The sequence below is a fragment of the Rhinopithecus bieti genome, unplaced genomic scaffold (genome assembly GCF_001698545.2).
Source record: "Rhinopithecus bieti isolate Rb0 unplaced genomic scaffold, ASM169854v2 scaffold_14232, whole genome shotgun sequence".
In the NCBI taxonomy this organism is placed as follows: Eukaryota; Metazoa; Chordata; class Mammalia; order Primates; family Cercopithecidae; genus Rhinopithecus; species Rhinopithecus bieti.
This window is the reverse complement of record NW_016807906.1, coordinates 467,306-487,367: the sequence shown is the minus strand read 5'-3', so window position 1 is coordinate 487,367 and position 20,062 is coordinate 467,306. Positions and strand designations below refer to the sequence as shown.

Here is a 20,062-nt window from a genome sequence, read left to right as displayed (position 1 = left end):
TCCCCAAGAATCTGACAGCTGGAGGCGATCTGCAATCCCATCAGCCTGGACCCTTGGAGGGGATGCTGGGAGGTGCATTTCAATGACCACCACAGGTCTTTCAACAAGCAAAGACAAGACATGACTCCCCCGTGGCGACATACCTTGTCAAAAACAGAGGGTCCCAATCCATCTCTCCTTCACACTCATTAATCTAAACCGTGCTACGAGGCCAATCCTTTAGAAAGGGAAATGCCAATGTTTAGCAAAGAAACTGTGCCAAAGAAAGGCTGTAAACTCAAGGACAGAAAGAGAAATTTAAAAGTTAGAAATCCTAAATCCCCACCTTAGTTACTCTGAAAGAAATGATCTACCAAGCACAGTACAAAATATACAGAAAACACTTGGGAAATATTAAAAATGACAACAAAATCCACAAGCATAAAAATAGTCTAAAGGGTTATTTTATTTCTTTCTTTCTAATACTAAAATGATAACCTCTCTTATAATAGCCTTAGGATGCTGGTACAATTGAAATGTTAGCAGAAAATAATAAACCACATTTGGACAGGAAAAAAACCTGAAACTAAAGCAGCTGTAATAACACACTGCCACAAGGAAATAGTGTGTTCTAATTTTTAATTTTGCTTTTCAAGAACAAAGGAATCCAATAATAATAATAATAAAAGGTGAAAAGCCTAGACCATAAACACAAATATAAAAAGAGTTGCTGAATATTTCAGAGGCCTGTAGAGGCAGTTTCCATTCGTCACTAGCTGTAGAAAGAGTGAACCTTAAGTTTTTAAATGGTCTTTGCTACTCAGAATGTAATTGGATATGATGTAGTAAATGGAGGCTTTACCACAAGCTAGCTACCAGGAGGCACAGAATGGGGAGAGAAGGTAAAGGAAAGAGTCAGAGGCAGCACCTAGAGAGAGGTCATTTTTTTTTTTCTTTTTAAAAGAGACAGGATCTCAGTCTACTGCCCAGGTTGGAGTACAGTAGCATGATCATGTCTCCCTGCAGCCTTGGACTCCTGGGCTTAAGCAATCCTCCTGCCTCAGCCTCCTAAGTAGCTGGGACTACAGGCGTGAGCCATTGCGCCTGCCCCTGGGGGTTTTTTTGTTTTGTTTTGTTTCGTTTTTTTGGGGGGATGACATCGTGGCTTTTGCAGGCCTCACAGTCTCTGAAATATTACTAATAAGATTTCTTTGTATCTTATCAAAAAGCTAACTTCTGGTATGGCCGTAGAAGTCAGACTGGGGGCTCCAACTGCCTCAAATACTTAACCAGCCCTGTGATTTTTACGTGGCACTTTATTTCTCTGGGTCTAGGTTCCATCATGTGAAAAACAGAGATTGTAACACCCGTATCATAGATGCAGGTCAAAAGAAAAAAAACCCTTGTCAACGTGTTTAGCACAGGGTTTCACACTGCTACTATTATCTCTATTGTTACCAATATCACCATTATTATTGCTATTATTAATCTAAATTTAATCCAGGTTGATGGCAACTAGATAGGTTTACCAAGATGTTTTTCAGAAGCTAGCAAAATTCCTTAATAAACCAACCAACAGCAAGAACCCAAAACCCATAACTAAATAGTGCTTCTGAAATGCCTGAAATAGAACAAGGCGGCCAGGCACGGTGGCTCACGCCTGTAATCCCAGCACTTTGGGTGTCCAAAGTGGGTGAATCACCTGAAGTCAGTAGTTCGAGACTAGCCTGGCTAACATGGTGAAAACCCATCTCTACTAAAAATACAACATATTAAAAAGTAGCCAGGTGTGGTGGTGCACACCTATAATCCCAGCTACACAGGAGGCTGAAGCTTGAGAATTGCTTGAATCCAGGAGGCGGAGGTTGCAGTGAACTAAGATTGTGCCACTGCACTTCAGCTTGAATGACAGAGACTCTGTCTCAAAAAAAGAAAAGGAAAAAAAAAAAAAAAAACACAAAAACGAACAAAGCACTTTTCTTCAGATTTCAGAAGAAACAGCTGAGAATCCTGAAACAGTTGTTAACATTCAGTGTGAGCACGAAGGAAGCACACAGCACTGTCTGTGTTCTGTGATATAGACCCACTCACCCTTCTAGTTCATCAGATGGGCCCAGGCTCCGGTCACCTTCCCACTTCACATCTCCCCCGAGAGGCAATACAGCAGACATCACAAACACGGCAAACACAGTCGGGGACAAGCTCACACACCTCTACAAGAACAGCTCATGGCAACACACCCGGAAGAAACACACCAGGGCATGGTAAGGGTATGTGAACGAGGTGCCTTTCCGCAGTTTCAGGATGCCTGGCCGCTGTGTGGATGGGGTTAACAATGACCATGGCTCAAAGGAAAGAAGAAGAAGAAAAGGCTTTCTTCCCAGATAGATTCTAATGCATGGGAACCAACGTGTATTCTCCAAGCAGGTGAATTTTTAAACTTTAATTCCATTCCATAATTCTGCCAACTCAGTCTTACAGACAAAAAATGTGAACATTTATAAATTAGCAACATCGATCTGTAATAAAAGCTGACTACTAAAAGTCTAGGCTGACAATATTTTTAAAACAATAAAGCAAACATATGCCTAAATGAAAGAAGCTACAACTTCACTGCTATTCTAAAATTTAAGATTCTTTATTTTTTCATTTTTGGAGACGGAGTCTCGCTCTGTCACCCAGGCTGGAGTGCAGTGGCGCAATCTCAGCTCACTGCAACCTCTGCCTCCCAGGTTCCAGCGATTCTCCTGCTTCAGGCTCCCAAGTAGCTGGGACTACAGGTGCCTGCCACCATGCCTGGCTAATTTTTTGTATTTTTAGTAGAGATGAAGTTTCACCATGTTAGCCAGGATGGTCTCGATCTCCTGAGCTAGTGATCCACTAGCCTCGGCCTCCCAAAGTGTTGGGATTACAGGCGTGAGACACCATGCCCGGCCCAAATTTAAGATTCTTAATTCTTGGCCAGGATCGTGCCCACCATGTCAGGACAGTCATCACAGTCAGAAAAGTTATATATTGCAGAAATGGTTTTTTATAAGGAAACCTGCCATCTGGTTTTGAAAGCTATGCAAACATGAATATAAAAAATAATACAAAGGAAAGTCTAGGATCACATTTTCAGAGAGATATATATCCTGAAACACCTTGGAAAGCTTACATAATCTATACAGAGGCTAGTACATGGCTTTTTAAAAAAAATATCTGCTGGTGCAGATATGAAAGCCACCATCAGCACCAATAAGCCTGTGGTGCCACAGTCTGGTGGTTCACTGCTGCTTCTCGCTTCCTTAGACGTGATAAAGGCAAATCAACCACAACCATTGTTCTTTGATTGTATTACTCTTTCCTCATGCGCTCCCTGCTTTTACTGTCTTGTCTTAACTTCCTTCCCTTCCCTCTTCCTTCCCTATGCTCATATTTACACATTTATTTGATATTTTCTACTTACAAGGCATCTTTCACGTTATCTTGTTTTATTCTCAAGTGAAGTAAGTATTATCGCAAATTTTAAAAGTTAGAAAACTGAGATCTGAAATGCTACGTGACCCGTTCAGGATTTCAGAGTAAGGGGATGAACAAGAGCTTCATTTTAAATTTTCTGATTCTACACTACCGTTTCTCCATGGTCATAAGAATCTGCTGTCAATCATTTTTCTTCCCCTTGCCTCTTCTTTCCTTCTTTCCATAGACTGTGCTGCATCATGCTTGCTCTCCACAAGTACTTGTGTCACCTATTTTGTCATTTTTCACCCCATTCGTCTGGCCCTCCCCTTGCTTATCCCTTCCCAAGGCTAATTCCACTTCTCCTCTAGGTGTCAGTATGCATGTGCCTCACCAGGAGCCTTCCAGGAGCACAGGCTGGGTTCAGGAGGAGGCACCTTGCCTGTGGCATCAACAGCAAATCATTTGATTATAGAAATGTGTAGGATGACATAAATAAGGAGGGTGCTAAAAAAATTATCTCCATAGTTTGACAATGGAAAAATTCAGATGAGCCTGAATCTTTCTGTAAAGACAGAACACTATCTCCTTAAAATACCAGAATCCCTTCTACCTCACCCTGCCTCTAAAATGGCCTGAACAGCACAATCCATCTCCCTGTATTTGTGTTAAATAGATTATATAACTGTTTAAAATATTACAATTCCTTTCTTTTATCATGAAAGCAAAGAGATGCTGGCTATCACAGGTTTTTCACATTAGCAATTTCTATTTGAAACCTATTTCACTATTATGCCATTTTAATGAAATATATCAAACCTAGAGACAGGAAGAGAAAATAGCAACCACCCATATACTCATTATCCAGTTTTATCAAACTATAACATTTTGTCATATTTAACTTTAGTTTTTAAAAAGTAAAACATTATAAATACATTTGAAACATGGTTTCCACCCCTCCCTAACGCCATTTCCCATTTCCTAGAAAAACATTATCCTGAAGTTGATGTACACTTTTTGAAAATGTATCTATATTAAAAATATACAGGATTAGCTAGTGGTTTCTTATATATTACATAAACTATGCATTTGGTAATATGGCAGTCAAGATATTCTAACAAACCTTGCTAAACAGGGCAGGAGAGGCTTAATAAATTACAATAAGATTCTTTTTAAATACATATTTGAGTTCAGGCATAAGTAGGGGAAATCTGGAGTATGAAGAAATAGAGGTGAATCAAGAATAGTGAGTACTAAAGTCCCAGTTGGAAGAATGGTGACCATGAATCCTAACCAAGGCCAGAACTTTGTGCTACACTCTATTTCTCTACATCTTGGTCAACAATTTAAAACGCTAGATTTAAAAAATTATTTCCCATTTGAAAACGCTCCTGGCCGGGCGCGGTGGCTCAAGCCTGTAATCCCTGGAGCCAGAGACAGAGAGGGATCCTGACGGGGTTCAGGAGATCCGACGACCATCCTGGGGTAACACGGCTGAAAGGTCCCGTCTGTCTCTAAAAAAAATACAACAAAATAGCGGGGCGATGAGTGGGCGGGCCGCCTGTATCCCAGCTACCTCAGGAGCTCGAGGCAGGAGCAATGCGGTCTGACCCGGGAGGCGAGCTTGCGTGAGCCGATGATTGCGCCACTGCACTCCAGGTCTGTGGCGACAGAAGAGACTCCGCCTCAAAAAAAAAAAAAAAAAAAAAAAAGAACGCTCCTGGTGGTTTTCTTTTGTTTTGCCCTGAATACTAATAAAGATAAGCATCTTTTCATATATTTATTGGTCATTCTATATATATCATTTGCCACCTTCATGTTCACCCATTTTTCTCTTAAGTTGCAATTTCTGTTTGTTTATATGAAGGAGTCCTTTATAAATGCCAAATGTGTATTTGACACACCACGGGACTCCTGTTAGAATGGCTACAATTAAAATGACTACCCTTATCAAGTGTTGCTGAAGATGCACAGCAACTGGAATTTTCATAGACCACTGGTAGGAATTGAGATGGTGCAACCACTTCAGAAAATAGTTTAGCAGCTTTGCTTTTTTTTTTTTTAAAGTTAAACATACACCTACTATTTGATCTAGTCATTCCCTCTTGGGTATTTACTCAAGAGAAGTAAAAACTTAGGACCCAGAAAGAATCATCCATGAATGTTCAGCGATGCTTTACTGGTAAGAGCAAAAAACTGGAAACTACCCAGATATCTATCAATGAGTGGATGCATAAACAAATCATGGAATTGAATACTTTATAAATGCCAAATATGTATTTGACATACCACCAGACTCCTGTTAGAATGGCTACAATTAAAATGACTAACCCTATCAAGTGTTGCTGAAGATGTACAGCAACTGGAATTTTCATAGACTACTGGTGGGAATCGAAATAGTGCAACCACTTCAGAAAATAGCTTAGCAGTTTTTTTGTTTTTTTTTTTTTCAAGTTAAACATATACCTGCGTTTATGAGGACTGAAAACTTAGGACTCAGACAGACTCATCCATGAATGATCATAGACACTTTGCTGATAACAGCAAAAAAAACTAGAAACTACCCAGATGCCTACCAATGAATGTATGGATAAACAAATCGTGGAATGGAATACTGATTAACAATAAAAAGGAATCAACTACTGATATACACTATGACACGGATGAATTTCAACATAACTATTTTAAGTAAAACAAGCCAGACAAAAAAGAGCACATATTCTAAGATTCCATTTATATAAACCTAAAAAAATGCAAACTAATTAATGGCACCAGAAAGCAGATCACATGTTGCCTGGGGTGAGATGTGGTAAGCGCAGAAGGGAAGAACTGCCAATGAGCAGGAGGAAACTGCTGGGGACAATGAAGGTGTTCATCTATTGATTCTGCTGGTAGCTTCATGGCATGAACTTGCAAGACATCAAAACTTGTAAGATTGTGCAAGTACATTCATGTTCAGTTCATTGTAGGTCAACTTATCAAAATGTATACTTTAGATATGTATAGCTCACTTTATGTTAATTATACCTCAACAAAACGGATTTTTAAAAAAGCTCACGAGAATAAGACAGTAAAGGAGAATCTTAACCACAGTAGGTAACTGTCTTCTCAGATAAGAAATGTAAGTATTTCTTAAAGATAGTCACAATTAAGAAAATCCACTAACCTTCTCTTTATATCGTGCTTTAAAAAAACAAAATATATCTCAATTAAGTTAAAATAGTTGGAGGGGGAAGGTGGCATTACTGAAAACAAATATTTTTTGAAAAATAAAGGCAAGTGACTAAGTGAGGTCTAGATTGTAACAATATCGTTCCTCCTGCAGGAAATAATATACTGTTAGTATTTTTGCTGTTGATAGTGGTAATCAGTATGGCAATATGTAAAGTTTTCCACTGGTTCATTCACATGGTTAAGAACCTAGCTCCACTGGGCTGGGCATGGTGGCTCACGCCTGTAATCCCAGCACTTTGGGAGGCCAAGGTGGGCAGACCATGAGGTCAGGAGATCAAGACTATCCTGGCTAACATGGTGAAACCCCATCTCTATTAAAAATACAAAAAATTAGCCAGGCGTGGTGGCGGGCGCCTGTAGTCCCAGCTACTCGGGAGACTGAGGCAGGAGACTGGCGTGAACGCAGGAAGCAGAGCTTGCAGTGAGCCGAGATCACGCCACTGCACTCCAGCCTGGGTGACAGAGCGAGACTCCGTCTCAAAAAACAAAAAACACCTTGCTCCACTGATCACATCCTCATGTAATAACATAATAATATACTCCTAATCAGCCTGTATATTTTCACTCCATTGATGACATTGATCCCAATCCATTATCATTCTTAGCAAAGGTTATAAGCATTTTTCTTTCTCTAGCTAAAAGTTTCTGAGAGTCAATCTGAAGCCACAAGTGAAATGTTTCATACCTGATCTCATTACAGTTTTCAGTCAAATCACAGTCAAAACTTTGTTTCATGCATGAAATTATTTAAAATATTGTATCAAATTACCTTCAGGCTATGTGCATAAAGTGTATATGAAATACAAATGAATTTCGTGTTCAGACTTGGCTCCCATCCCCAAGACATCTCATTATGTATACGCAAGAATTTCAGGCCAGGCGCAGTGGCTCATGCCTGTAATGCCAACACTGTGGGACGCTGAAGTGGGCGGATTATGAGGCCAGGAGTTTGAGACCAGCTTGGCCAACATGGTAAAACCCTGTCTCTACTAAAAATACAAAAATTAGCCAAGGGTGGTGATGGGCGTAATCCCAGCTACTCAGAGGCTGAGACAGGAGAATTCCTTGAACCCGGGAGGTGGAGGTTGCAGTGAGCTGAGATTGCGCCACTGCACTCCAGCCTGGGTGACAGAGCAAGACTCTGTCTCGGGGAAAAAAAAAAAGAATTTCAAAATCTGAAAACAAAACAAAACAAAACAAACAAATCCAAAACACTTCTGTCCCAAGGATTTCAGATAAAAGATACCCAACCTGTGTTTGAGTACTTACCATCTCCAAAAAGATGTGCCACAAGCCTGGTAAGTGTTTGCTTAAGATCAAACTCTACAAGCTTCATGGCCTCCATGGTGTGTGTCTCTTGCTTATGCGCAGAGCGAGAACTTTGTTCAAAGAGCTGCAGGCTTTCTCCATCCTTTATACCAGCAAATAACTGTAAACCAACAGGAAAGGATAAATAAAGAAAATATCCTGGCCCATCTATATCAGATAACTTTAAAATTCTGCTAAGAATCTTTTGACTTTAAAAAGTTATAATGTGGGTAAAAGACTCATTATGTCTTGTCAATAAATTTAATGAAATTAACATTCACTTAGTACAGCTCTGAAGAAAGCACTACACTACATGGTATGGAGGGTCTTTAAAGAATTAAGACATTCTTCTGATCTTTGCTAATCTGTTTTTCATTTGCATGAACTTACAGTCATTTCCTAGCAAGAGACATTATCCTCAATTCTAGTGGAAATACTAGTGAATCGCTTTCATACTCTAAAATTACATCCCTGACCATCCCACAGTGTCAAGGAAATACATCCTGTAAGGTCCATGAAGGTAGAAAGCAAGCTGGAATTTGCTAGCCCTGTATCTCCAAAGCTCAAGGCAGAGGCTGAAACATGTTTCTGCCACTTACTATCCATGTAAACTTAGGCAAGTGATATGGTAGCCAAGCCTCAGGGAATCATCTACAAAGTGGGAATAACAATAGTAAATTAGTAGATTTTATTACAAACAAAATAATATATACAAAATACAGAGTACCTGGCACATTCCAATGGCTAAATAAGTTTTCCTCAGTATTGTCGTCATGATTATTAACCACAGCTATCATCAGTCATAAACTGCTTTACCACTGAAATAAACTAACTTTCTGGTCAGTGACAGAGCAGGTCTTTACTTGGTAGAAGATTGGCTCAAAACAGATAACTGAGCAAATGAATGTATCAATCTTCCCACTCAGAGTTGCATAATCAAACATAAAAAATGTTTTTGTAAAAGAATGGATCAGCTGCCATTTCTAGTAATATTGGTTTGGATAATTAGAACCAAACTTCCCGATAAATGCTACTGAAAAAATACAGAAATTCTTAAAAGCATTGAAGAAGTAAAACCGAGATACAGAGGAGTGACTGAACTCTATAGGAAGCATGATGGCAGGGCTAAAAAAAATTAAAATAAATAAATAAAGTAAACACAAAGCCAGAGAGAAGCATTGAGAATATCTGCCTATCTAACCTATCAACTGAAAACCTGAACATGGGTTATATAACAACTTACCACGGAAGTGAGACAAAAGGGAAAGCTTTGCTGTGGAACCAAGCTGGGGGGTTGGAGTCCCTAAAAGACTCATCCTCCTGATGAGGATGAGCACAAAAGTAAACCAGTCCTTGCGCAGACTTGAAGTCAGATGTCACATTTTCTGCACAATAGAGAGAGCCTTGGGCTAGGAAGATGAACTGAGGCAATCCCAGACATACTTCCTCTAACGTAACAGCAAAATAAGACAAAACCATTTTCAGAAAAATATTCTAATCTCCTAGGCCTCAAATTATTCTTGTGAGGACAAAAGACAATGACAGCTGTCAATGCTTCCTCTAAAAATAATTTAGAGCAACAAGAAGAACAAATAAAACTATTGAACACAATGCCGTTGGGAGACAGGAAGGAAGGAAGGAAGGAAGGAAGGAGGGAGGGAGGGAGGGGGGGGAAGGAAAGAAGGAAGGAAGGAAGGAAGGAAGGAAGGAAGGAAGGAAGGAAGGCCGGCCAAAACCTAGGGACAGAACTGTTACACTCCTACCCATTGATAAGGCTTTAAAGTAAGCAAGAGCAAGCTGGAAAAAATAAGAGAAAGAGAGAAGAATGAGTGAGGTGCTAAGGTTGACCTTAAAAACCCAGAAAGTGTAAGTTACACTAAGTGTGAAAATCCTTTAAAAAGTGTCCTAGTAGGCCTGAGCAGGGACTATAGAAAAGTGGTGTAAAAGCATGCCCAATATGAAGTGACAGGCCTCCAAAAGCATAGTTACAATGGAAGAGAAAGGAGTTAACACAAAGTGAAAGACAACCTGTTCAGTCGAGTAGGAACATAAAAGAGATGCAAAAAGGAAAATTCAAGGTTGCCAAAGATAAAGCACAACTAAAAAATTAGAGGATTTACAAAACCATTCTCTAACCCACACCAAAAATAAATAAAGGAACCACTAAAGTGTGCACTGCTACACTAACAGAAGAGGGCACCAGAGACTAAGGAAGTCTTTTTTTTTTTTTTTTTTTTAATACTTTAAGTTCTAGGGTACATGAGCAGAACGTGCAGGTTTGTTACATACGTATACATGTGCCATGTTGGTGTGCTGCACCCGTTAACTCGTCATTTACATTAGGTATATCTCCTAATGCTATCCCTCCCCCTTCCCCACCACACGACAGGCCCCAGTGTGTGATGTTTCCCACTCTGTGTCTAAGTGTTCTCATTTTTCAATTCCCACTTATGAGTGAGAACATGTGGTGTTTGGTTTTCTGCCCTTGGGACAGTTTTGCTGAGAATTGATGGGTTTTTCAGCTTTCATTCCATGTTTTTCCTACAAAAGGAAACAGGCACCATCTCATCCTTTTTTTTAAATGGCTTCATAGTAATCCATGGTGGTATTATGCCAACATTTCTTTAATCCAGTCTGTCATTTGGATGGACATTGGGTTGGTTCCAAGTCTTTGCTAAATTGTGAATGTCTTTGCCATAAAACATATTTTTGTGCATGTTGGTCCCCTTTAAAGAAGCAGCCATGAATTTTGTAATCTTTTTGGGTTTTTTTAAATGCCCAGTAAATGGGGTTAGGTTCCAAATGGGTATCTTAGTTTTCCTAGAATCCTTGAGGAATCACCACCACTTGTCTTTTCCAACAATGGTTTTGAAAAACGTTTTTTTTAACACTCCACACGGTTGTAAAAGTGTTTTCCTATTCCTTCCATATCCCTTCCTCGCCATCACCCTTTGTTTGTTTCCTGAAAATTTTAATGATCACCATTTCCTTAAACTGGGTGGTGAAATGTATCTTCATTGGTTTGGTTTGATGCAATTCTTTCTGATGGCCCGTGGGATGATTGAGGCAATTTTTTCATGTGTCTTTTGCCCTTCCATAAATTCTTCTTTTTGAAAGTGTCTGTTTCCATATTCCTTTTGCCCCACTTTTGAATGGGTTGTTTTTTTTGAATTTTTTTCCTTGTAAATTGTTTAAGTTCTTTTTTGGTAGATTCTGGAAAATTAATTTAGCCCTTTGTCAAGATGGATAGAATTGCCAAAACATTTTTTTCTCTCGCATTCTCTTGTAAAGGTTTGCCTGATTTTTCACCTCCTGATGGTAAGTTTCTTGCTGTTTGCAGAATCTTTTAGTTTTAATAACATCCATTTTGGTAAAATTTGGCTTTGTTGCCATTGCTTTTTGGTGTTTTAGTCATGAAGTCCTTGCCCATACCTATGGCTTGAATGGTACTGCCTAGAAATCTTTTACACAAACAAAAGGAACAACAAATAAATTCAGTAAAATATAGAAAATCATTACTCAAAAATCAGAAAGTCAATTCAAAAGAGCTCAACTAATGAAAATCTAACTTTTCTCCCACCCCCCCCAAAAAAAGGAGCACTAAAAGAAACATAAACTAATACTTAAAACTAAGTTACATATGTTCAATCAAGCATATAAGGGTATAAATTCCTTTAGTCAGACACTCAAAATTAAGAACAAAATAGAGAAAAAATGAAAAGATAATTGATTTAACTCAGAAAAAAAAAAAAAAAAGAAATAAAATCATCTCAGAAACAAAGTCTAAATTCCAAAGCATTCAAGGGACAATGGACTCAATCAAGATTTAATAAGGGGGCATTGAAGACAAGGAGAAAAACAACCAGAAGGAGGATGGCAAAATAAGAAGAGAAGAATCACAGAGAAAGTGGTAGAAATGGAACACAGGCAAAGAAGGAATTACATTGATATAACTGGAGTCCGTTAAAGAGGGGAAAAAAAACCAATGCAGCAGAACAAATACCAGATAAAATAGGTACCTGTGAAAAAGAACCTGGAAGGATCAAACACAGGACATATTCTTATAAAACAGACTTCACAAATAATGGGGAAAATCGTCAAGACCTCGAGGCAAAAAGATCAACTAATGTAGAGGGGTAAAGCAATCAGAATGGCATCAGATTCTTCAAAAACAACACAGAAACAAGACAACAATGAAGTTACATTTTCAAACAACTCAGTTTTCTAAAATGTGGACCAAGAAGTTTATATCCATCAATACTGTCCTTAAAGCACCAAGTCTACAGAAAAAACTTGAAAGACACAAGAGCATAAGGAATGTCACATTAATGAGCTCTTTCTGAAGGATTTACCAAAGCATTAGCCTTGTTTGAGTAATAAATAACTAGGAAAATTTAAGCACAAAACAAATGGAGAACATGTTAATACATAAAAATTGTAGATTTCAGACTAAAATCTGGGGATTACATTGAAAGACTATTATCCAATTGTTATATGTTCTGACAAAGTAGAAATAACGTAGCTAAATAATGAAAGAAAGATGCAAAGAGGAAAGTAGAATATATTAATTATTGCACAGGCAATAGTTAAAGAATACTTTTACGACAAACTAGACAGAACAAAGTTAAATATGAGGAATAAGGGAATTTAAAAGTTTTAAGAATAAAAGCAACCATTAAAACAAAATATAACCTTTCTAAAGAGAAACAAAATTTCAATTCAAAAGCATAATAAAACATATTTTGTAGAGAAATAAAATATAACATGACATATATAACACCACAATATATGATAGAGTTGAGATCAAATATATCAATAACTCAATAAATGTTAAAGTCTTATCAATAAATGTGAACAGGTTTAATTCACCTCTTAAAAAAAATAAATCTGGACACAAAGCATTACTCAACTATACAAAAGATACACCTAAAACACTGTTAAAAAAAAATGGATGGACAGAATAAAACAGGCAAATGGATACAATAAAAAGCAAGCGTAGCATTCTTAAAATCAGAAAAAGTAGAATTCAAGCAAAAAAGCACTGAGCAAGACAAAGAAGATCTTGTATTAATGCTAAAAGTTTCAAATCACAATGAAGGTATAATACTTATGAATAGCTATACATCAATAAGACAATAATTACCTTTGTGTAGAAAGAACCATAGGGGATGCAAAAGACACACATAGAAACACATTAATATTAATAATAGGAAACTTTAATACACCATTCTTAGTATAAGATCAGATGTGCAAAATTAACAACATAAAAGACCTAAAAACATAATCAGGAAATGAAATCATGTGTGTATACATAAATATGCATACATGTATTTTACACACACACACATACACACACACATACACACATATTAAACTTACTCCCTTCATAATTAAAAATACATTTTATTTTCAAGGGCCCAGAGACTACTAACAAAAACTGATCACATAGTAAGTCACAAAGAAATAAGTATATTCCATAAAGAAGAAATAATAAACTATACTCTCTGATTAAAATACAATAAAACTAAAAATCATTAACAACATACACACACACACACACACACACATAAAGGTCTTTCCACCTGAAAACTGACAAAAGAAAAAAAAAAGAAGGGGAACAAAAGTCAGGAAACATACACCACAAAGAGGTCATACCACTATTGTAAAGAAACTTTTAAAAGTTGACAAAGGGCCAAAAACTCAATAGAAGAATGGGAAAAGAACAGACAATTCACCAAAAAAAAAAAGAAATGAAAATGACCCCTGAACATATGAAAAGGAATTCAAACTTAGAGAAGAGCAAATTAAGCAAATTAAAATAACACTGACATAATACTTCTATCTATCAAAATGGCAAAAATTTAAAAGCTACACAACACATTCTTTTGAATACGTTGAGGCTTTGGAAAATAAATACAGTCATACTTTGCTGGTGAAAATGGAAACTGGTAGAACCCTTTTGGAGAGGAATTTGACAATACCCAACAAAACTACATATTTGTTGGTCTCTTGACCCAGTCCTTCCATTTCTAGCTACTTACCCTGAAAACATACTTCCAACATTAATATATATGCACAAAATTTTCATTGTAGTAGTGTTTGTAACTGCACCATTTTTTTTTAAAGTCTTACATGGGAAAGATGTTAAATAAACTGTGGTCTATAGATACAATAGAATAATTTTACAGCTGTAATACAGAACGAGGAAGATCTCTCTGAACTGATATGGAATGATTTTCAAGATACACTGCTAAGCAAAAAAGGCAAAGTGCAAGAGAGCATATATTGCTTGCTACCTTTCACGTAAGAAATAATAAAACATACATGAATCATCTCATTTGTGACAAAAAGGAAGGATAAGCTAGAAATAACAGAAATAAATCGCCTACAGAGAGGTGGGTGGAAACAGGATGGAAAAGATGGGTTGAATGGGAATGGAGTATAATGAATGGCAGAGTGGGGGTCATGACCTTTAAGTCAACCTTGTTTTATAGTTCCGAGTTTTAGAAGGACGTTAATATTTTATCTACACAAAACATTAAAAATAAAATCCTGGCTAACACCTATAATCCCAGCACTTTGGGAGGCCAAGGCAGGAGGATCACTTGAGGTCAGGAGTTCAAGACCAGGCTGGCCAACATGGCAAAACCCCGTCTCTACCAAAAAAATACAAAAATTAGCCAGGCGTGGTGGCGCACGCCTGTGGTCCCAGCTACTTGGGAGGCTGAGACAAGAGAAGCACTTGAACATGGGAGGCAGGAGATGCAGTGCACCTAGATCACACGACTGTACTCCAACCTGGGCAACAAAAGGAGACTCCATCTCAATAATAATAATAAAAACAATAATAAATATAAAATCTACCCAGAGGTGGGAAGAACCCAAACGAAATACAAACAGTAATGATGGACGGAAGTTTATTCTAAATAAATGACAGCCACTTGAAGAGAGTGAAGAAGAAAAGAATTAACCAAAATAACTTTCAAAAACAATAGTTCAAATATTCTAAGGTGAAAAATAAAGTAACCATAGCAAATATTGTAAACTAGTTAGCAAATTGTTTCCACAGAGGTATGTGTTAACAATTATGAAACTACCTTATGTTCATTCCAGGACTGAACAAGAAAGTAAATATATCATGAGTAAGAAGAACCAGGTTTCTCACTGTCACTGTCAAAGGCAATGGGGAGTGCTAGAATGAGCCATGTGGTGCTGGCTTAGATTGGAGGTACCCATACGAATTCATGTTTTGTAACACATATGCAGACACATCAATACAGAAATAGAAGTAGGTATATCTATTTCCTAGCTCTGTCACTGGAGGGGGCCTACAAGTAACGATATCCCTAGGGCAATAAGTACACTCAGGTCTAGGCTTCTATATACCATTCTTTAATTAAAAAGGAGCAAAGTTTCTCAAAGAAGTGACTGATTCCAGGGCTGGGGTGGAGAAAGCAAAAAATGAATCTGGGATATCTGATGGGGACAAAAAATGATGACAACATGTCAGAGGACACAGAAGACTACTTGAGGGGACTCCCAAAGACCAAATCTGGGTAAATTTCAGCAATAAAATAAATCATTTTGGTAATAGATTATAACCCATACAGTAACCAAATATACATGAAGTCATACTGATATAAATAATTAAATGAATGTATGGGAGAGAAGGCAAAGGTCTTCCTTAGAGTAAAATTCTAATTAATGCCTTTAGAATAAATTACAAAGAAAATAACCATTTGACAAACACCACAATAATTTCAGGCAAAAATTACCAATGGAATCCAAAGTTAGCAGGGCAAAATATTATGAGAACTATTTACACAGTCTCAAAGTATCTTCCTGCAAACACTTACTAACTACAAAGGGGAAAATAATAATGGCAGAGAATCCTAATAGATGCCACATTTACCAAGTGATCAAAGTCAACATATCAACACTACGTTCTTCATGGTATAATGCACTAAGGGCACAACAAAATTTCCATGACGTTTTTGTCAAAAATGTAGAATATGAATTTCACCATGAGAAAATACCAAATTATGTCAAGTTGAGAAACATTCCACAAAATATATGGCCAGTACCCTTCAAACATCAAAGTCATGTCAAACAAAGAAAGACTGAGTAACTAACCCAATTTAATAAAGCAGATGGACACATAAAAAATATAACATGTAATCCTAGATTGAATTCTAGTCCAGAAAAAGGACATGTTTTTTAATTTAAGCAAACACATTTTCAATTTTACATGTTCTATTTAGTTTTTCTCAAATCAGTATAGTCTCTTTTTTTAAATAAAGATGTTTTTTAAGAGCAGTTTTAGGTTCACAGCAAAATTGAGAGGAAGGTACAGAGACATCCCATATAATTCCCCCTCCACACACGCACAGCTTCCTCCACTATCAACATCCTCCACCAGAGTGGTACACTTGTTATCCTAGATGGACTTACACTGACACATTATAATCACCCACAGTCCTTAGTTTACCTTAGGGCTCACTGTTGGAGTTGTCCATTCTATGGGTTTAAACAAATGCAGAACATATATCCACCATTATAGTATCATACAGTGTTTTCAGTGCCCTAAAAATCTTCTACACTCAGTCAATTCATCACTCTCTCCCCACTGGCCCCTGATAACCACTGATTTTTTCACTGTCTCCCTAGCTTTGTGTTTTCCAGAACATCATATAGTGGGAAACATAGAGTACGCAGCCTTTTTGGCTTGTCTTCCTTCATTAGTATTATGCACATACATTTCCCCCATGTCTTCTCATTGATTAATAACTCATGTATGATCTTTTGTTAAAAACCATTTTTATTACTTATACATATTTGAGATTGTATTTTCTACTTCTGTAAAGATTTCACACAGTTATTTTATAATTTGCGCCAAGGAATTCAAATAGCTGAAGCAACTGGGTGTGACTTCTGCTGATTTTCACACAGGATAGTTTGTGTTTGCTGATCTTAGGCTGGATGATATCAAGCAGGGGGAAACGTGAGGGCCTAGGTTGGGGACACTTGCCTTTAAAGACTGTGTGTAGCCAGGGCACCAACAGCCCTGGAACCAATGTAGCTCTCTTGAAGAGGCGAAAGGGAGGGGTGCAGGTTTGACTTCCCCATCTTGCCACTACCGCAAGGCCTGATCTCCCAGCTGTTCTGCTGCTGACAGCAGCTGCAGCACCTCCACACACTTCATGTGAGCTCACTGCTCCTGGCACTTCCTTCCTTCCATTATTTCCCCTCTCCCTTGGGAAGTTCTCTCACTTTTGGTGAGCCTAAAAATTGTAACAAAATTATTTTACGTGGAGTATAGTTGGGGTATTTTTAGCCAGCATATCTAGCCTGTGATAGAAGTGGAAGTTTCCAGAACTTGATTTCATAAACTGCTTTCAGAATCAGAATATAAATCTCCCAGGGGTTAAAAAATCCTTACACTTTTATACCTTGTTCTTAATCAAAAAAATATTACTACTCTGCTTGACAACCCAAAATTCCAGCCTTGTATCCAAATGATTTTTACTGTATGCAAAAAACAAATCTCTGAAGTGATGAAGCCTGAGTATCAAGGACAATATGTAATGGTGAAATTAAACACAACTCTAACAATATTTGAGCAACTTTAGCATCACTGGAATTTATTTCCCCTGAGGAAATTACTGAAAGATAAAAATAGCCTTTAATTACTAGAATCTGTTTTTAAAAATCTCTCAGTACCTTTTAAACATAATATACATGTAACATGGAGCTCTTGGGAAACAGTTTATATGAATTCCAGGTTTCATGAACATTCTTCTTCTTTAAGAACAATGAATTTAGCAAATACAACAGATTAAATTAGCAAGCAATTACAATTTTCTTTAAAGAACAGTTATATATGAAATAAAATTATTCTAATAGAATGTTAGAATGTCAGTGGGCTATGACATTAACATTAAAATTTAAGATTTAAAACAAAACCATAACATTAAAAACATTTATCACCACTAGGTGGTCAGATTGCCCACAGTTTTTTTTCTTCTCAATGCTTTTATATATTTTATTCATTTCCTCAATAAGCAAGATTACATTTGAAGTTGTGGAGAAAACAATAAATGTTACTAGAAGGATAAAAAAGGGGAATAAGAAAGGATTCAAACGTCAGTGTCTCCTAATGCTAGAAATACAGTGGCCAACCCCAAAATTATTATAAGCACATAGTGTTTTGATATTCCTACAAATGAAGATAAAGCTGTTTGTTCCTGAGATGGAAACTACTCCCAGAACACGATAATTAGTGGGGAATAAGGAGAGGAGAACTAATAAGATGAAATGGGGGAAACATTTCACTGGTAATGGTACAGAGAAAAATGAGGTGTTCTTGGTCAAAATGTGGCTCCAGGTATCGAGGGTCATCCCTACTAAACAAAAATATAAATAACTGATCAGGGCCCGAAAGACCCCAGGTTCCAAAGAATAACTTTTATAATCCAGGAAAAGTGAAAATTTTGTTACCTGATCTAGTTTGGTAATAAAAGGAAGTATTTATTTGCAATTATACATTAAAAACCAATCAGTGGCCAGGCACAGTGGCTCACACCTGTAATCCCAGCACTTTCAGAGGCCGAGGCAGGTGGATCCCTTGAGGTCAGGAGTTCAAGACCAGCCTGGCCAACATGGTAAGACCCTGTGTCTACTAAAAATACAAAAATTAGCCCAGTGTGGTGGTGCACACCTGTAATCCCAGCTACTCAGAAGGATGAGGCAGGAGAATTGCTTGAACCTATGAGGCAGAGGTTGAAGCAAGCCAAGATCACACCACTGCACTCCAGCCTGGGTGACAGAGCAAGACTCTGTCTCAAAACCAATCAGCAGTGTTGATGGTCATTCAACTAGAAAAGGGAACTAGAGCAGGGACTTGAAGAATAAGCCTGGCTAAACTAAGAAAAGGCAAACAAACAAAAAAAAAGAGGCCCACAAGGTGACAGCCCTACTCTCTTTCAAAAGACGCAGATCATCCTTTTTTAGACAATGGAATATGGTTTTTATACCACTTCAAATGGCAATATGAGTGTGATGTCAAAAGTTAATGAGCATCAAGAAAAAAAATCTTTTTATATTGCAGTTATTTAAGGACACCAAATTTTTTTTAAAAAAAAAACACTGTCCTTTCCTAACAACACAGATGTTTCAAAGTGACACTTGGAAGAGAAAACAAACAGCCCCTACCCCATGTCACTTACAGAAGGTACAAGAAAAATGGCGGAGTTTCCATGAGATATCACCCAGTTCGACATTTTCTAATTAGGTACTTAGATTATAAAACCTAAGTAATAAAACCTTCATAGTTTTACTGTAATATTTATACATATATGTACACACACAAGCATGTGTCACTTAAGGAGGAGGATACAATCTGAAAAATGCTTCATTAGGCAATTTTGTCATTGTACAAACACCAGGGAGTGTAGTCACACAAACCTAGGTGGTATAGCCCACTACGCACACCTAGGCTATGAAGTACAGCCTATTGTGCCTAGTCTACAAATCTATAACAGCACGCTACCATACTGAATACTGCAGGTAACTGTAACACAAATCACTAGGTGACAGGAATTTTTCAGCTCCATTATAGTCCTGTGGGACCACTGTCACATATGGGGTCTGCCATTAACTGAAATGTCTTGCGGTCGTGCTCGCCTCGGCAGCATATATACTAAAATTGAAAGGTTTTGTGGTGCAGGACTGTGTGCGTATATGTATACACACACACATACACGTATTTCAGCTTTATGCTCCTCCTCATTCTGAAGCTTAAATAGCCCTCTTTATGACACTAATGTCATTAGGTAGTTACCAGAGAAAAATAAACTCTTCTCTCAAATTTCTACTCAAGCCAAGGAGAAATACTTGATGATTTAGGAAGTCAGAGCCTTAAGCTTCAGTCCAATGTGGCCATGACCATTGCTGGCAATAAAAACTAAAGCCAACACATTTTCAGTCTGAATGCATAACAGGATGCTCCAGACGTCTCATTCATTCTGCCCCTTCCATCCACACAGTAAACAAACATCACAGAGGAGATGACCAATGAGCATCTCAGCAGTTCTCCGTCCTC

The 20,062-nt window shown here is 37.6% G+C and overlaps 2 protein-coding genes across 2 annotated transcripts in view; both read right to left on the bottom strand.

Annotated features, from left to right (window-relative positions):
• The window catches only part of LOC108537025 (phenylalanine--tRNA ligase, mitochondrial-like), a 543,711-nt gene that overhangs the window by 369,317 nt on the left and 154,332 nt on the right, over window positions 1-20,062 (bottom strand). The window lies entirely within an intron of this gene.
• LOC108537013 (phenylalanine--tRNA ligase, mitochondrial-like) overlaps window positions 1-20,062 on the bottom strand; it is a 65,486-nt gene that overhangs the window by 10,990 nt on the left and 34,434 nt on the right. The window contains exon 3 of the mRNA XM_017884137.1: window positions 7,924-8,083. Within this exon, the coding sequence (XP_017739626.1) occupies window positions 7,924-8,083 (160 nt within the window). The remainder of the gene's footprint in view (window positions 1-7,923; window positions 8,084-20,062) is intronic.